The sequence below is a fragment of the Euprymna scolopes genome, chromosome 11, assembly GCF_053919585.1.
Source record: "Euprymna scolopes isolate OS-2025 chromosome 11, ASM5391958v1, whole genome shotgun sequence".
Lineage (NCBI taxonomy): Eukaryota > Metazoa > Mollusca > Cephalopoda > Sepiida > Sepiolidae > Euprymna > Euprymna scolopes.
Genome location: NC_136492.1, coordinates 102507932 through 102527872, shown reverse-complemented (window position 1 = coordinate 102527872; position 19941 = coordinate 102507932). Strand labels below are relative to the sequence as shown.

Here is a 19941-nt window from a genome sequence, read left to right as displayed (position 1 = left end):
AACTGTATCTTGACAATGACTTATTCGTGAGTGGCAAAAATAATTTTTTTGCTCTTTTTTTTCAACAAACCATAATAATTAGAATTCAAAATGTGTGATGCGTTTATGAAACGGAAAAGACGTTGAGTCGTTTCCAATCTGGCATTAATTTGAGTCCATATGACTCAGCACTTTTCCCGTTTCATTTTGAATTCCAATGACTATGTTTGTTGGAAAGAAAGAACAGAAACATTCTTTCCTCAATTCGTTGTCAAGGCACACCTGAAGAAGGTCCGAGGTTACATCAACTGAAACGTTGTGAGAATAACACCCACAATTAGAACAGTAGACCGAACAATCCTCAACTCCAAACTTCAGAAACATCATTTTTTTTTCATGCCTTACAAAATGCAAAGAGTTTGTCTATTTTGTTTAATGTATTATTTCTTAGCTTATTAGCATAATTACACATTGATCTTGCTCAAGCTTGACTGTTTTGTTGTACAGGTAGCCATGGTTATGATATTTTCGCATTCCAGCGACACCCTGTGGATATATTGAAAAATTGATAGAACATTTTTTGATTTTGTTTTTTTATGGCAACTGTACCCCCTCTTTCACTCTCTCTCACACACACAACACACTCTCTCTCCCTTTCTCCTTCCACCATTTATGTACCTGGCCGGTATTGATCTTCAGTTTTTGTGATGTGTTTTATTGTTTTACTGTTGCTTAGTTACTGTATACAAGTGAACATGAGCAAAGATCATTCAATCACCATTAAGTCTAATTGTTGATATGAAGACATAACAGTATTTCCCTCTGAAAAAAAAAAAAGCCGTAGAAAGGAGGCAAACGGATGAACGTATTTTCCTAATCTTCAAACATTTGTATAAATAACAATGGTTGCATTAATCAGAACACTGAGTCAGTGTTAAGTCAGTGTTCAAATCCTAATCTATAACAGAAATGTCTGTTTGTCTGTCTGTCTCCCTCTCTCCCTCCCTCTCTCTCTCTCGCTCTCTCTCTCTTTCTCTCTCTCTCTTACCCCTTGTCTCTTTTTCTCTGTCTCTGTCTAGCAATCTCTATCTCCCCTCTGTATCGCTATCTGTCTCTCTCTCTCTCTTTTTTCTCTTTCTCTCTGTATCTATCTTTCTGTGTGTCTTTCAGTATATATGTCTATCTTCCTGTCTATTTCTTTTTCTATCTGCCTAACAGTCTCTATCTCTCTCTGTCTCTTTTCCCCTCTCTATAGATATTTGTCTCTGTCTCTTTCTTTCTTTCTTTCTTTCTTTCTACCTTTAGCCCCCTTACTCGTTCTAATTCTATTTGACAGAGGATGAATTTGAACAAAAAACAAAACAAAAAACAAACAAAAAAATGCCATATACGAAGACCAAACGCAACTTTTCTTGAGTAAAATTTTACTAGGAATCAAATGATGGTTTTAATTTTGTATTGAATTGTAATTTTTTTGCATCGAATTTTTTTCTACAATAACACCATGATGTCTAGACATCTGTAAACAACAAAGACAGCATTTTATTTCATTTCAATGAAAACTGAAAAGTATAGAAATTAAAGGTAAGAATAAAAATGATAAGATAGGGGTTTAGGACTAAGAGCAGAAATATACAAGAATCTTTCCGAAATGTAAAATATTCAACAATAAAATGAAAAAACAAAAAAACAAAACAAAAACAAAAGACAATAAAAATAAAGTGTTTAACATATTCACAAAATAATTTGAAGTGCATAAATATACACTTCATTGTTTTTGATAAGGTAATGTTTAGTTGTTAGGGTCCATTTCAAGTAAGTAAAAGCACAATTAAAAACGATATTTTCTTATATATTCTTCCAGAATTTATAATATACTAGCTGCCTGTGCCTCGGCCTTGCAGGGGAAAAGAGATTAAGTACAGAATAGTTAACATGGTTATAAATATGTTTTATTATTTGTACTTACTAGGAGTTCTCACAGAGGTCATCACAACAGGTCTCTCCAGATTACCAGTACTTTCCATCTCTTTCGATAACCTTTCCAAATGATTTTGCATAATTGCAACGACTTCTTGCTGGCAAGGACCATTGTTCTTTACTGGAATTTGGGTGGCAATAAACCTCTCCAACGTCCCATTATTATTATTATTATTATTATTATTATTATGAAGTGGAGGTATGTGAGGCCAAGGTTGATTATGTGAAACGTATGGATAGAGAAAGGCCAGAGGAACTGGCTAGGAAGAAAATGTATGGAAGGTTCTTCCAGGATATAGCAGAAGTGGTTGATGAAAGATCATGGCAATGGCTTAGAGATGGGTATCTGGCTAAAATACTGAAGCTTTTGTTTGTGCAGCATAAGAGCAGGCATTAGGAACACGAGTGTTCACAAAAGTGGTTCTAGGAGGGGAAGCTGCTGCAAAATGCCGGATTTGTGGTAAGACCTCAGAGTCAATTGCGCACCTTGCAGCAGGGTGTAGAAGACTGGCCCAGAGAGAGTATCGCAAAAGACACAATCGCATGGGACTCCGGATATATTGGGAGGTGTGTAAGAGAGTTGGGGTGAAGTGTGCCGGAAAATGGTTTGAGGAGGTGCCTGATGAAGTGAGAACAAGTGAGAATGGCAAGGTAGAGGTATGGTGGGACAAAAGTGTCATAACAACCAAGCAATTGGAACATAATCGTCTGGATTTGGTCGTCATTGACAAGGTCTAAAAAACTGTCAGATTGGTAGACTTTTCAGTACCTTGGGACAGGAATGTGAGAGAGAATGAGAATGAGAAGTGGAGCAATTATGCTCCATTGGCCTTGAAGATAAGGCATATACACAGGGTTAAAACACAAATAATCCGGGTCGTAGTTGGTACAATAGGAGTAGTATCAAGTCGTCTGGAAGGACAATTGAAAAAACTACAAATCCCCAATATTTTAGGCAGCCTTTAGACCTCTGCAATTGTAGGTACCACCAACATCCTTAGGGAAACCCTTGATCTTTGAAGCTTTTGGTTTGAAACCAGGATTAAGGGAAATCCTCTGGAAATGAGTCCCATCCCTTTCCAGAGAGACGTTGATAAACGAAATCAGAATTATTATTATTATTATTATTATTATTATTATTATTATTATTATTGGCTCACAAGAAGCTTTTACACAGGTAATCAAAGATCTCTCCTTGAAAACAACCTGTGGTGTTCTCTAGAAGCTGAGTGACAACAAGTCTCTCCAGATTTCCAGTACTCTCCACTTCTTTCGATAACATTTGCAAATAAATTTGCATTATCGCAACAGCCTCTTATTTGAAATTTGGAATTTGAGTGGCAATAAGCCTCCCCAAGGTCCCAGTTCTCTTTGCACTTGTCCAGCAGAGGTCTGGTCAGCGCTCTCACCTGGGTCTTTCCATCCTCCTTGACCGGTTATTTGGTTATTTGACATCATTCTTGAGGGGAGGGTGATGGGTCAATGAGAGGGGATGGGAAGGATATAGAGAACTATATAGGATATAGAGAATGCAGCTTCAATGTTTTTGGTTTCATGTAACATGTCTTCATGTTTTGCCTCTATAGCAGTTTGCCTGGCTCGCCCATTTGGTTCACATGTATTAGTCTCCACATTCAAGGGTTTTCTTTAATATTTCAGCTGTTTTCATCACTGTTATTCGTTGTATCTTTCCAGCCATTCCTCTGATTCCAATTTCTCCCATTATTTTTTCAAAGTTTTTCGGAATTGTTCCTAGTGCTTCTACTATTATAGGTATTATTTTGATTTTCTTCATATCCCTTTCAGTTCTCTGGCTATGTGTATTTGCTCTGCTTCTCCTTTTCTTTGATATTCACCCACAATGTGGTCAGCTGGAACAGCAAAGTCTACGATTTGACAGGAATTTTTTTCTTGTTAATTATTACAACATCCAGTCTTCTTGCTTGGATGGATTTACTTGTTTGTATGTCCATGTCCCATAGGTTTTAATGATTCTCTTTTTCAAGTACTGTTGCCGGCTTATGCTTGTGCCATTTGTCTGTGCGTTCGAGATGCGGTTGTTTGCAAAATTTTCAGTGTGTTGCTCTCCCCACTTGGTCGTGCCTGTTTTTGTATTCCTTTTGGGCAAGTTTGCTGCATTCGCTTACTATATGGTTTATCGTTCGTCTCTTTGTCCACAGAGTCTGCATTTGCTGTTTTCTTGTTTTGTCAATCATTGCTTTGATGTGGTTGGTTCTTAGTACTGCAGTTACTAGGGATTCAGTTTCTCGGTTTACGTGTCCTTTTCGCAGTCATGTTCAAGTTTTTTCGTTATTCTCATCTTTTGTCATCCTTATGAATCTTCTATGTAGTTATTTCTCATCTCATTTTTATTTTCTCGTCTTATACTTCATCTCTCTGTTTTCTGTTTTGTTTTTGTTTTTTTCAGTGTCTCTCGCTGCCATAATTATCCTTTCAGTGCTTTGCATTATGTATTTTTCTAGTTCTTTTTTTATCATTCATTTTCTTAATAGTAAACTAGAAATTCCACTCTTTCATATGTAATACATTGATGTTCGTATTCTGTGGCTGTTCAGCGTAAATGGAGGTGTCCTGATATTATTGTAGCTCTTTTGTTAAAACTGCAAAAGTATTAGCAGGGACGCCCGGTGTAGCCTGGTCGTAAATATGATATTTTAATTTATGCAGATTTTGTATATATTATTATAGAATCAAATTTCTATCGATTCTTATATATTATAAAGTTGTAATTTCAAACATAAAAATATATATCCATATGGCTTGAGTGCATCAGCTTGAATTGAAACCGAAACCAAAACTTATGAAGAATATATATATATATATATATATATATATATATATATATATATATATAATATATAACTGAACGTCTGTATGTGTTTCTGGTCACGAATAGGCTCCTATATGGTTGACTATTATAGAAAACTGATCACATATAATGATAGAAGATGTATCGAGACACAGGAATGGGTATGTTTGATCTGGCATAATGCTGATTCATTAAAATTGTGGGGTCTGCATACGCACCTGGTCCACAAAGTATGGAAATAAAAAATTAAAAAAAAACGTTTACAAGTGTTTTTGATATAGATGTACATAATAATACTTTGATAAGTATGCTTTAACTTACATAGGGAGGGTATAATAAAATTGTGGGGCCTACGTTCGCGCCTGGCCTCCATAGAATGGAAATAGGCACAAACTTTAATAAGGACTTTTGATATCTATCTGCATATTATCTTTGATAATTATGTTTCAGTTTGAAGAAATATGGTATAATAAAATTATGGGGTGTTCGTTCACGCCTGACCTCCATAGAATGTAAATATGTCACAAAGTTTAACAAGGTTTTTTAATATAGATCCACAGAATATTGTGATGAGTGTTTCAGTGTGAACAGGTATGGTATAATAAATTATGGGGTTTATCTATTTTATTTTTACTTTCATCATATTTTGCTTCGGTTTTGATACCCCCAAATTCGAAGCTATCTCTTTACAACCCTTCCTTTTCATAACCTATCATACTTTCATAAATCAGAGTCCATTTTCTGTAGGCTGTTTTTGAACCCAGTCAATGACGGGTTCTTTTGCTAGTATATATATATATATATATATATATATATATATATATATATATATATATATATATATATATTATAACTTGAGTCAATTCAGCTATAATTGAAACTGAAACCAAAACGTATGAAGAATTCTTGGTAAAATTAGTTATGACAAGAAATGTAAAGTCAAAACAATTAAACGAGATTCACTCGAAAGAAAAAAGAGGTAAGCGTGACACACAAAATAACACATACGCTATCGTATTAATAAGTTCATAGGCTAATTTTAGTTGAGTCTATTATTATACTTATATCAAAGGGTTAGATTAGAGACATGTATTGCATGGGGAGAAAATTTCCCAAAATTTGGAGCTACCTGAATTTTCAGAAAGGGCTTCCAACCCCTCTATGAATCCTTGCATAAAACTAAATTAAACCAAATATATCTCACATTACTCACCTTTACGCATAGTAGCTGTGTTTTAAACTTTATATCAATCAGTTAATTAGTTTAGGGGTGTATCCTTTAAATACACTTTTCTGACTATCTATAGTGATAATTTATATCTCATTAAAAATGGCCGACTTGATAAAAAACAGCCAACCAACAATCTTTAAAAAAGCATCATTTTTAAACGATCATTCAAGTTGCTGTCAAATAAAATACCCATAAAGACAGAATTTAATATCAATTTTTTTTTTTCTAAAAAAACTTTATATATTTTTTTTTGCTAACTTTAATATTAGAAAGAAAACAAATTATTTGCCAGCTTTTGTAAGCTTGGGTACTTATTTCAGCTTAACACCAACCTAAAACTACTGACATCATCATGACTGGGTGCTAAATTACATGATTACCGGAATACCTTTTCATTTAAAGGAGAGGGTAGTGTAGAATCTGTTCTCTTGTCATGATATTCTCTCCCACGCATGAACTCCGGTATTTTTTACTATCACACCCGTCATAATTTACCCAAATATGAAAGTAAGATTATTCTTTAATAATTTTAGAAGAAACATACCCTGCTTTTTTTTTTTGGAGAAAAACGAGTTTTTCCCGAAATTATATAATCCACCGATTGAAAAGAATAGTCAACCCAGAAAACCTTTAATTTACCAAGACAAAGCCCTTTTCCTTTAGCAATTTTATAAAACCTTTCAAACCATCGATTGCCATGGCAGATCGCAATCTTCCTGAGAATAATGTTAAAACTCTCTGACTTAACACACAGGCAACATGAATTGGAATAAATACATAGAAGACATTGCAAAGTCTCCTACAAAGAAGATAGGCTCTCTTTACCTGGCTAGAAAACTTATACACCTGCTAGTCTATATATATATAAAAGTTAAACTGTGTGTGTATTTGAGGACACTTCGCAATTTATATACTCAATCAATTTTTTCTATTGATCTACAGATTTGAAATTTGGTATATAGGATATTCAGACATGTGAAAAACGTTTTCATTAAAAAAAAAAAAAGGGCTGCTAAGGGGTAAAAATTGAAAAATTTGTACGTGGGGGTCATCGGATTTTTCATCTGTTTGCTAACGGCTTGCTAGTCTCTTATATTTCTATGCATCAAGTATTGTTGCCACATCTGTGTTGGTACACCAACCACTAATCTGGACTCTTTTTCTTTTCTTTTACTTCTTCTATCATGGCATGTTCATGCCATAGATGAAATTATGGTTAGTGTTCTCCTTAGGCTTCGGTCCATTGTTGATCCGATTCTTCTGAAGACATCACATGATTTTGAACTTGGTAGAATACATGGGGTGGGTTGCCTTTACCTTCCCCAGTGCAGTGGCATCTGACTCGCCTGTTTGTACCTATCAATTGTCCTTAGATCATCCAAATAGCTGCTGTTGAATAACGTAACTCTTCATACCACAGAGCCGTTCATCTATTAGATTCATCCTCCTCCATAACCATCCAACGTTCTGCTGCCGTCATTAGTTACCTTCTCCTAGATGCATGTCTTAGCTAAGACTAGGGTGCATCTCTCCCAGTGAATTAATGCACCTCCAAATACCAACCTGGAAATTTCTTATGACTCGGCACGGTACCTACAGCGCCTAGCCTTCCCAAATGGTTACCCATCTGGTACTGGTTAGGCTCATCGTTGCTTAACTTCAGTGATCTGGTGAGAACCGGTGTAGCAATGTGATTGTGCCGTATATACTAATCTGGACAGATTGAAAAAGAATCTCTAGCCTACTAGGCCTTTCACTGTCTATCAAGCTCAAACTTTTGTCCCATCGCCACAATGTTGCATCCTAGTGTTTATTTTACAAATATTTTTGCAAGTTCTCTGACGAACCTTACTGCACCTCTATCGCCTCAACATAAGTACTCATCCAACTAGCAACAAAATCCTATTCATTCACTAGAGAGGTCCCCAGAAACCTTTCTACTCTAATAGTTTCTTTTCTTTGACTGCTTGCCTTTGTAATTCCCTCTATACACCAGGTTTCTCCTACCGTATGAACATGCAAAACTTTAAACATGATCTGAATAAACATCTTGTTGCATAACTTCTCACTTAGGATGCCTCTTTTAAATCTCGTCCCTTATCACAGTAGCCACAGTGGAAATAAGCCTAGTTTGAGATAAATAAAGATTAAAAAAAAAATACATTTAAAAACCATGTGAACACAAGCATTGGAAGCTATTTAGTATTTCAAAAATCTTTTTTTTTTTTTCAGAAATATGTCATGCTAAAAAGTGAAGTTGACCGAAAAAAAAAAAAAAAATGAAAACGAACATTTTTTACCTGAATTATTGAATTCTGCAACCCTAAACTGAACAGACATTATTTCAAGTACTTTTTATAATTTAGAGATGTTATGCTTAATCGATAAAATATCCACATATTTTTAAATTGAATAACAAAGGTTTTAGAAGTTAAGAAAACATGTTGCATATGTCAATGAATAAACAACAGACGTTCATCCGATCGCCCCTGCCCTATTCAATAACATCGTAATAACAATTTCCGAGCAGATCCAATATTTTTTGTCCACGATGCTTCCTTTTATCTTTGACTCCCATATTGTATTAGTATAAAGTATAAAACACAATACTTATCACTTATATATTAGTAAAACATTTTGTAACATATGGAATTTTATTTTGAAAACATAAAATAAATAAGAACTGTGACTCATTATTGATTTCACTTTAATAGATTTTATATTGTATTTTCAATTCTGTTCCTATTGAAGCATATGCAATGCATGATCTATCGTTTTTATTTTAATGTTTTTGACCTTATATATAAAATAAAATCGGTCAGGTTATCAAATTTAGACCTAAATAGTAATGCACCTGACAAATAGATACTTGATTCTAACTAGTCAGACATTTACATAAATCATCAATCTGTTTTTATTGCAAACAAAAACAAAAACTGAAAATCGAGCCTGTTTCTTCTATTACATACTATATCTTACACACGATATCCGACCCGATATTTTCTTTAATAAGACACACTTTACGATCTACACCTGTTTTTCTCATTGACTATTCATCTCTGATTACAGTTATAAATACTAAACTTTGAAATAGTGCTAAAAATCTGTTGTCTGTCTATATAATTTTAAAGTCAATTTACTTGAGCAGATACTCAATGGCATATATTTCTTATTCTTTGACGATCTTTGGTGCTCATCTCTGGACATATCTCTCACCAAGGTCTTGTAATAACCATGTTAGTTCTTGCTGTAGTAGTAGTAATAGTAGTAGTCGTAGTAGTATCATGGCATGTTCATACCGTAGATGAAATTATGGTTAGTGTTCTCCATAGGCTTCGGTTCATTGTTGGTCCGATTTCTCTGAAGACATCACACATCACATGATTTGAACTTGGCAGAATACATGGGGTGAGTTGCCTTTACCTTCCCCAGCGCAGTGGCATTTGAGTCACCTGTTTGCACCTATCTGTTGTCCTTAGATCATTTGCACAGATGCAGTCGAATAACGTAAGTCTTAATACCATAGAATCATTGATCTGCTAGAGATTCATCCTCCTCCATGACCATCCAACGTCCTGCTGCCGAGGTCATCAGAGTTACCTTCTCCTAGATGAATGTCTTAACTAAGACTCATGTTACGTACTATTAACTGAATAATTTTCTTCCATTATTTTAATGTTTTCCGGAAAAAATTCATTTTATTCGTCACTCACAAGCCTAACCCTAACCGCCTAACCTTAACCCCTTAACCCTAACCCTAACCCTAACCACAACCTTAACCCTAGCTCAACCCCAAAATCTCTTAAAACTTGTCCGAATGACTATGTGATTAATGTATATTGATGCCCATTCTATATCCAAGTGCTTTCTAACTCAACAGTAGCTCATATTATTTAGATACATCAGACTACTGTTCTTATCTTCTTTTCATAACGTTTCAGTCAATATAACTTGCAACCATGGCATAGTGGATAAAGTACTTGGTAAAATTCACTTGTAAAGTTACACTCTTCTAAAGGTTGAAGGTTCAATCCTCAGTACAAACGGTGCTCAAAATACAATTGCGAATTACTACCCAGTCATGGCTTTTGGGAGCCTTAAACCTATTTTTGCTTCCTGGTGTACAATTAATAATAATAATAATAATAATAATAATAATAATAAGCAGTGGTGTATAGTGACTCACTACTACTGATTTCTACACACACACACACACACACACACACACACACGCACATATATATATTATCATTTACTATAATAATTATTAAATACCTACAGACACAAGTGTTTCATCCTTTCGGGAATCATCAGTGCAGAGTGTCACGATTAATGCCAGTCAAGAGACTCGAACCCCAGCAACAGAAGTCATGTCTGGCTTCATTAGTAAGGACCGGAATCAGTAGGCTACCGTCAACCGTGAGAGATAGAGTTGAATTTAAACATTTATTCTTATTAAATGCTTTTAACGTCAGTCAGAGTGATCTAATCATTATATGATGATCTGCGCATAAGCTAAGTTGACGGACTTTATTACAACTGGATGTGTGTATGTGTATATATATATATATATATATATATATATATATATGTGTGTGTGTGTGTGTGTGTGTGTGTGTGTGTGTGTGAATTTTTAAATTCAAATAATACAAATTATCAATCCTCATCTCAAAAAATCAGAAACAGTTGGGAGAAGACAATAATTTTCCTATCAACCAGTGGTTCTTTAATATTTTTATCACTAGGCATCAAATGCTTTCTTGATGATCAGTTCTTCTTTACCCAAAGATTCACTATAGATCTCCACTCACAATTTAAAATTTTCACTTACTACCTATTCATGAACATGGTATTCCAACTTCTCCAGAATAATCTTGATGTTAGTTTCTGGTCAGGTAGCATAAATTGAAACAAATACATAGAAAGTACCGCAAAGTCTTTTGCAAACAAGGTGAGCTCCCTCTACTAGGTTAGAAAACTTGTCACACCTGCCAGTGTTCTATATCTTTACAAAGCCACCATTCACTCATGCATGGATTATTATGCTGGTGCACTATTAGACTTTCCCTCTTAAACAGGATCCCAAAAAGAGCTTTTAATCCAATTGGTCCCACATTGTCTACCAAAACTCCAACTTCTGTCCTATCACCACTATGTTGCATTTCTGTGCTTGTTTTACAAGTACTTCAATAGATTGTATTCTGATGAACGTAAATACGTGGAATGTGCTTTAATGAATATAAATATCCCCATCAACAAGCAACAAAGCAGCAAAATATCACACAAACACTATACAGATCCCCAAATGCTGAAAATCTTTCTATTCTAATAGCTTATTTCCTCGAGCTCCTTGCCTTTGGAATTTCTTCCCTGCTTCCTGTTTCTCCAATTGTACTAACATACAGAAATTTAAATATAAAGTGAACAAGCATCTTGCTGCACAACACCCCACTGAGAATGCCCTATAATAAATCAGGTCCCTAATTTCTGTATTCTCTTACGTGTCAGTGGCAAAGTGTCCACTCATTGAATCATAAGCAGGCAGTCTCAAAGTGAGAATAATTCCTTGAACACCATTACAATAAACAAGTTGACAATCTGAATGCAAGTATTTCTGCAATTCTTTCTCTTTAATACGTTATAATTAGAAACAACTAGTCTTTAGTCTTGTAACAAATCAACGTATTCATTTGGCAAGTAGAAATCTCTCAGCACATCATTATGGTTAAACTAATAATTTATCGGGTAAATTCGACATACTGCTGTCAAAACTTCACAACTCGACACTCTATTGTCAAAACTTCATAACTCGACACTCTTTTGTCAAAACTTCATAACTGGACACTCTATTATCAAAACTTCATAACTCGACACTCTATTGTCAAAACTTCATAACTGGACACTCTATTGTCAAAACTTCCATAACTCGACACTCTTTTGTCAAAACTTCACAACTCGACACTCTATTGTCAAAACTTCACAACTCGACACTCTATTGTCAAAACTTCAGAACTCGACACTCTATTATCAAAACTTCATAACTCGACACTCTATTAGCAAAACTTCATAACTCGACACTCTATTGTCAAAACTTCATAACTCGACACTCTTTTGTCAAAACTTCACAACTCGACACTCTATTGTCAAAACTTCACAACTCGACACTCTATTGTCAAAACTTCACAACTCGACACTCTATTGTCAAAACCTCATAACTGGACACTCTTTTATCAAAACTTCATAACTCGACACTCTATTGTCAAAAATTCACAACTCGACACTCTATTGTCAAAAATTCACAACTCGACACTCTATTGTCAAAAATTCACAACTCGACACACTATTGTCAAAACTTCATAACTCGACACTCTATTGTTAAAAATTCCAACATCACAACTCGACACACTGTTATCAAAACTTCCAACTTCGACACTATTTCAAGTTAACTTGCACACGACTACGTACGTAGCATGCTATTTTCCAACTCGTTTTCCTGTTCGTTTCGCGTCCGTTTTTATTCACCTGTCTCATTTGCATAGAAATGGCGACAGTCTACGTCAATCACGTGACCATCAACCATAAAACCAACTGGGTGTCGCCATTTTAACCTTTCCTTTTTTCTTTTCACACGGCCGACCCTTTGAAGCACGTACACATGCTAGCCAAGTAAATTATGATTTTTCCCTACACAATTCAGTCTGATTAAACAAAGAAGCTTCCTCGCAATCTGCGTCAGAATTCTTTAAAATATTAATCTGATTATCTTTGTGTATAGAAGCAAGCGAATTAAAGGGTTCAACATCAATCTATGATAACTCAGTAAATAAATTTCCTCACATTGTTCAACTGATCGAATGGCAGATTAAATATTTATGTATTTCAAGTGTTAATTTTTTTAGTGAAAGCTTTTGCATTGATAATGCAGAAGTAACAGTTATTAAAATCATTTGCTGGTTCTCTCCAAACTATTGGTATACTAAACTTGAGCTTAGCATTCTTCTATTCAGACCATAATCGCAAAAAATTCTATACAGGTTTTTGCTCACTTTGTAAGGGGCCCAGATCTCCAAGTGATATTTTTAAACAGACAATATACACTTTCTTGATAAAGTCATTAATGTTACATTATTAATCCTGCAAAAAAGATATCTAAACCATTACATCACTTCCTTGTTTGAAATTTTTGTAGCCATAGTTACTAAACTTCAGAGGTTGTACGCTGCAATGTTTAAAAAAAAAACAGCAACTCAGTACTAGGATTAACACAGCAACTCAGTACTAGGATTAACACAGCAACTCAGTACTAGGATTAACACAGCAACTCAGTACTAGGATTAACACAGGAATTTTGTTTATTGAAAAGTGTGGGGTAATCATAATTCTGATTGGTTGATAATTAGGAAGTAATCCCAAATTTAGATTATTTGAATTATTTGAATTAGTGTTTTAGCTGATATAACCATGTATATCTTATCAAATATCGTCAGACATCTTATTATAAATTTTCCTACTGTGTGTGTGTGTGTGTGTGTGTGTGTGTGTGACGCGGTTTATCTCAGGCTACACGCAACTCACACAGGCAAGTTAGGTACCGAAATGAAGCTTATGACCCAACGGATGTTTTAGTGATATTTATATCCATGTTTGGTGTATGGAAATGCAAAAAATAACGATTAACTAAACAACGTTTTATTTACTGAATACTTTTCCGGTATTCACCGGAAGTTATTATCTCCCTTAGTAAGTTCGATTTACTGTGTGTGTGTGTGTGTGTGTGTGTGTGTGTGTCTGTGTGTGTGCGTGTGTGTGACGCGGTTTATCGCAGTCTACAGGCAACCCACCCAGGCAAGTTAGGTACCGAAATGAAGCTTATGACCCAACGGATGTTTTAGTGATATTTATATCCATGTTTGATGTATGGAAATGCAAAAAAAAAAAAAAAAAATGCAAAAAAAATAAAGATTTACTAAACAGCGTTTTATTTACTGGATATTTTTGCCGGTACAAAGACCCAAGTTTGCCCAGCTGGGCAAACTTGGGTTCTTGTATTTTAAAAAGATACACCTGAAGAAGTTTGGATGAGAAAGGGATTAGTACTGGTGGTCATGTTGCAAACGTGGTGGGCCGGAACATAGATTGAGTGATGAGGAACTTTGATGTGAGAAAGAATAAATATACATGAGAAAGACAGTATTCACATGTATCATTCACATGTATCATTCACATGCATCATTCACATGCATCATTCACATGTATCATTCACATGTGACCGGCATACTTTGCTATCCATTAGAACGAATTTGATGGAATTCAACTGAAAACGTTTTAATACTTGAAGGGCTAAGATCATTGAGCAATGCAGATCAGTAATTGAAAACGGTGTTGTTGTTGTGAAAAGCCTACTGTATAATGAAGATTGTGGAAGTGACAGTGACAGAAACGTTGTGAAAATAATATGCAAAATGAGAACAAATAATTCAAATAATCCAAATAATCCAAATTATAAATCGTTATCTAAAAAAAAAAAAAATCAGAAACATGATCTCAAATGATTTCTTTGTTAAGAATTAGGGGAGAAAATGCCTGAATTACTTTCTAAGATCAAGTAATAATATTTAAGTCACGTTCTGGTTAGAACCTGGAATGTGCTTTTGGTTATATTATAGTCTATATAGTGAATGCATAAATGAATTCTATTTCTAACACGTATCTCAAAATTCTCTTTATATTATTCTGTACCGTATCTTACTTGGTCAACTGATTTTTTTTCTGTGAATCAGTTATTTGTTAGTATATATATATATATATATATATATATATATATATATATATATATATTTTTTTTATTAGAACTTGTATATCCAGCCTATTGGAAATATAGAAATCATACAACATACAATGTAAATTACTTCAAGAAATGTAGTCTATATGAATAAAACAGTAGATGTATGCATGTGCGTCTGTGTGAAAATATTTAACCGATAAACTCTTAAACTACTTGTCACATAACACTGAAATTAACAGGAAATAGTTATCATGCACCAAGAACGGCTTATAACAAGTAAAATCTTTGTTTGGATGGATTAACAACGCATACAGAAATATGTTAGTAAGTTGAAATGCAAAATGCTCATTTCAACTTGTCGACGTATTTCTATTACTTTTGCGCATGCGCAAATTCATTCATAGGTTGAAGTGATTTAATTTTTAATCTTTCTTCTTTATCTGCCGGTAGCTCAAATGGTAGGGAACGTTGCTGGAAAGCTAAATGTTTTGGTTTCGATTCTAGCTGATGACACCAAAGTCATGTTTATTTAAAATTTTTGAAACAGTAGTACTATATAATCGGTACAATATAATATTCAATAGAGAATTGGCTCTGTAATAGTAAATATGAAATTTGCATGAACTAAGATATATTTAAATGTATTTTACGACTGGGCAAAACCAGGTGCCCTCTCTAGTTAATCTCTAAAACACGTCAACCTACATATCTGGATGTGTGGCACAAAAGTTTTCAAACTGTGCTGAAAATGATTATTTTCTGTAAAATACATGAAAATATGGTGTAACTCAAAATTTAATATAATAGAGCAAATCTGAGATCATATCTTAACCCAGCCCTACAGAATCAATCAAAATCAGCCATAACTCTTCATTTTAGAACAAAATAATTTGGGGGCTGTTGACTAGCAAAATGTCTGTATTTTTCTTAAACTGTATACTTATTAGAAACAGTGATTTTAATTGGCTTAATTAAATGTTTACTTATTAAAACAATATTTTAACAAAACATTCACTGATTAAAAAGATTTTAATTGATTTTATCTTAAAATTTTTATCAAAAAATGAGTTTTAATGGTTTTCATTTTAATAAAATATTTACTGATGAAAAATTAGTAATTTTCGTAGTTTTTTTTAATTCTAATTAACGTCTACCCATTATTCCAATTTGAACAGAAAACTTAAGAAATCGGGCACAGAAGTATACTTCAGCTATAAAAAAGACGAAAATTCTTTGTCTGCCCATTGATTTTCAGCTATACGAGCTAGAACCGTGGAATTTGGAGTAATCCCCAATTAAACAGTTGTTTATCTTATAATGAAACGATCAGATGAGAGTCTTCGTCATCATTATACTTTAGGTTTAGTTGTGATAAACCTTCCATCTAACTTCATATTTGAAACAATTACGTAGAATGCCTATCCGACTCATGAAATAAGTAGACAGGAGTAGTATTTTGGGGGGCGTGAAGGGGTGGAGGTGGGATATGCCTAATTTTGATTGTTAATTATGAAGTAATCTCAAATTCGTATTATTTCAATTCTTTGGACTACTGTTCTCATTTTGAGTATTATTTGTACAACGTTTCGGTCGGTGTAATCTCTGACCTTCTTCATGTGTATCTTGTCGAACTCGGGAATATCTGTCAAACTCGCCTAATTACTTAGGACGTCTACCCAGTTGTGGCTGAAAAAAAAAAAAAAAAAAAAAACGAGAGCATGCTACTCCCATGGATTAAATGAAGGATTCCATTTGAAATTTTGTGGAAATTCCCGAGTTCAACAGAAAGATCATGAGTTCAACAGAAAAATTCCAAGTTCGACAAAATACACCTAAAGAAGGTCAGGGGTTACATTGACCGAAACGTTGTGCAAATAACACTCAAGATGAGAAGTTCGAAGGATCCAAATAATACGAATAATCAATTTCTCATCTAAAAAATTCAGAATCGTAACATTGACGGTTAATAGAAAATACTTCTTATTTTGGTAGAGTTGAAAAGGAATTGAAACATTTATGAGTCAATCTTTATAAAAAAAAAAATAAATAAATAAAAAATAAAAAAAAGCAGAGGTGTCACGCATCTTTGTAGATTTGATCTTGTAGTTGGTGATTTGGAAGAGCCACGAACATAACGTTTGGTCAGCATGCATTCGAATGCCAACTGATTGACAAGCAGGAAAAGGATGGAATACATAGATACATAGATGGAATACATACATGCATGGAACACATAGATCCCGTAAGAAACATTTGATTGGTATGACATCATGAAAAGATTAACACCACAAAATCGTTCAAATCCCATAACTGCAATTATTTTATTCCCGTGATCACCAGAATTGTCAATATTTTTGATTCCATTGAAGTATTTGGGTTTCACATTTGTTGCAGTTCTTTTAAAGACGTGATGGTTGATTTTTATGACATTTAAGCCATAAGTAATAAACAGAAAATCACATCGTATACTATGGAACAGGAAATGCAAGAAAAGCGGGTATAGTGACATTGTCTTGGTTTCTGTGTAAAATTGCTTATCTACGATTGCGTCATGAAAACGGCAAATATTTGATTTGTGTTTGGAGAACGTCTCTCCTCTTTTTTTTTTCTTTTTTTTTCAACACTCATCGATAAAAATCCAAACTTGTTTATTTGTTAATTGCTTTTTAGGACATTTTTTTTTAATTAAAAAGATGTGTATTTATTTTCTGTTCTCATTTTCTTTGTTAATTTTATTATGCAGTAAAACTCATAACGAATTTTTTATATCCATGAAAAAAATGTTGTGCACATTGCATGTATTATTAATAAATGTAATAATGTAAGGTTTGTCGCCGTTAACAAAGATGGCGACTATTGTAATTGATATGTGTTGCTGACAACGAAGATGGCTTACCCCGGAAGAATAATTCAAGCAAGATAGCGTATAGTTTCAAAGAAACTAAATCGAATTTAATTTTATTTTGCTTAACAAATGGATCAAAATTCGACAAAAGAAAATGGCTAATCAGAATGAAGTATTAAATTTATAAGATGAAAGTTATTGATGATAAAATCGGGAATCTGAGAATATGTATATATATATATATATATATATATATATATATATATATATATATATATATATATATATATATATATATAGAGAGAGAGAGAGAGAGAGAGAGAGAAAGAGAGAGAGAGACTTATACGTATTATACTGAGTTCGTGTAATTCAGTAAATTTTCATATACCAATAGGTTTTAAGCAAAAAATGGTTGACTTAAGGATTAAGCTACAAAATTATCACATTTTATAATTGAGCATTAATATACTGTGTGTGCAAAATCAAGACTTCAAGACAAGTGGTGTGCGTCCTTTCAAATACAAAAACCGGATCACTGCTCGACATTCAACTGGCTCCATTCCACACCTGACTCAGTTCTAACACCTGTAAAACAGAAACCACAATTAGTTCAGAGCTATAATTTGCCACATGACCCGTAGAGATATAAATCATTGTACATGCAAAATTTCAGCTAGATCAGACAACTGGAAGTGGGTCAGGGGCATTACTTATTGCACGCCCCTCGTACATTTTGTAAGTTTGTTATTCGCATTAAATGGAACCAAGATTAAATAAAACTTGATTCGAACTTTTAAATAGTTCAGCTTTACACACAAGATATGTCTAGATGATGACATATGCATGCTGAAAGTTTGAACCTAAAATCCTTCCCCATCCTCCCTACTCTCCTGACCTTGCACCCTCTGACTTTCACCTCCTCCCAGCCATGAAGATGTTTTTGAAAGGAAAGCGTTTCCCAGATGATGCAGCCTTGATTTCTGAAGTCACGTCGTGGCTGGAGGACCAACCTGGAGTGTTCCACAAAAACGGTCTGCAGACCTGCATCAAACGATGGGAGAAATGCATAACTCTGGGTGGTTCCTATGTAGAGAAAGACTAATAACTGTGCCAAGTTTCGTTGCTCTGCTGCTATGAGAAGTGGGTCAGGGGCATTACTTATTGCACGCCCCTCGTACATAGTAAAACTGACATTTAAAAAAATCTGATAAACTGTTGTGGTTAATGTGTTTAGCTTTTATTTCTATTTTTATGTTTTATTTTGTTTGTTAATATTTATGCTATTTTCACTGGAAATTCGTCATTTTTTTCCTACAAAAAGAAATGTTAATTTTTCAGTTTTTGATAGATTCTCCAGTAAGTCCTGCCACTAGCGTCCTTCCTTTGGTATTTGTTGTTGCCGTCACGACAGTCAAACAGGTAAGTACTCTTATAAAAAAAGTTTCTATATATTTTAATTTTGTTATATAGATTATTGTTTTGCAATTTAATTTCTATTCAATATTTGAAATCATTGAAACGAAACTAATATAAAAAAAACACAACTAATTGACAAGAATGAAGTGTTCTTTGAGGAACTTGAACCCCTTCGACTGAAATACTTCCGACTAATCCAACAAGCAGCAAAATCCTACCCCTACATTGTGAAAATCCTTCTTCTCTAATATTAGGTTGGTACAAAATCAATATCGTTTTCTCACATATATATAGTACTAGCATGGGTGCCCGGCATTGCCCGGGTGTTTGCAGGTGTGTGGCGAGCAAAAAAAAAAAAAGTTGTAGTAGGCAGGCAGGTTCGAATGTAAGGGTGTTGATTGAGCAAAAAAAAAAAAAACTAAAAAGAAAATTTCGAGTGCTAAAAAAAAAAATGTGGTAGTTGGCAGGCAAGCAGGCTCGAACCCGTACCACGAAGGAGGAAAAGAAAGTTAAAAAAAAAAAAAAAACGCGACAGGTTAGCTGCTGTGCCCATCGCCAAACTGGAAGTAACGGTTTAAATTAAGGCTAGATAATCGAAAAGAGGCGATGACTTTAGAAAATATTGGCGAAAAAAGCGGCCCCTTCCTGTAGAAAAGTGCCCAGTTGAGGTTGAAGGAATTAATGTTTTTGGCCAATTTTTCGATATTTGTGTCCGAAGGTGCGAGTTTCAAGACGATACCGATCTCGTGATAATCCGCCGCCCCTGTCGAAAGTTTTAGACAGACATACAAGCATACATACATACACACACACTAACAGACAGGTGAAATTTATATAATAGATTTCTGAATTAATTCATTCATATATATACATAT

At 34.2% G+C, this 19941-nt stretch overlaps 1 protein-coding gene across 6 annotated transcripts in view; it reads left to right on the top strand.

The window, feature by feature from the left end:
* LOC145288020 (phospholipid-transporting ATPase IF-like) overlaps nucleotides 1-19941 on the top strand; it is a 238769-nt gene that overhangs the window by 54955 nt on the left and 163873 nt on the right. For all 6 annotated transcript variants that reach the window (XM_080136022.1, XM_080136025.1, XM_080136024.1 and 3 more), the window contains one exon: nucleotides 18989-19069. In XM_080136022.1, coding sequence (XP_079992148.1) covers nucleotides 18989-19069 — 81 coding nt within the window. The remainder of the gene's footprint in view (nucleotides 1-18988; nucleotides 19070-19941) is intronic.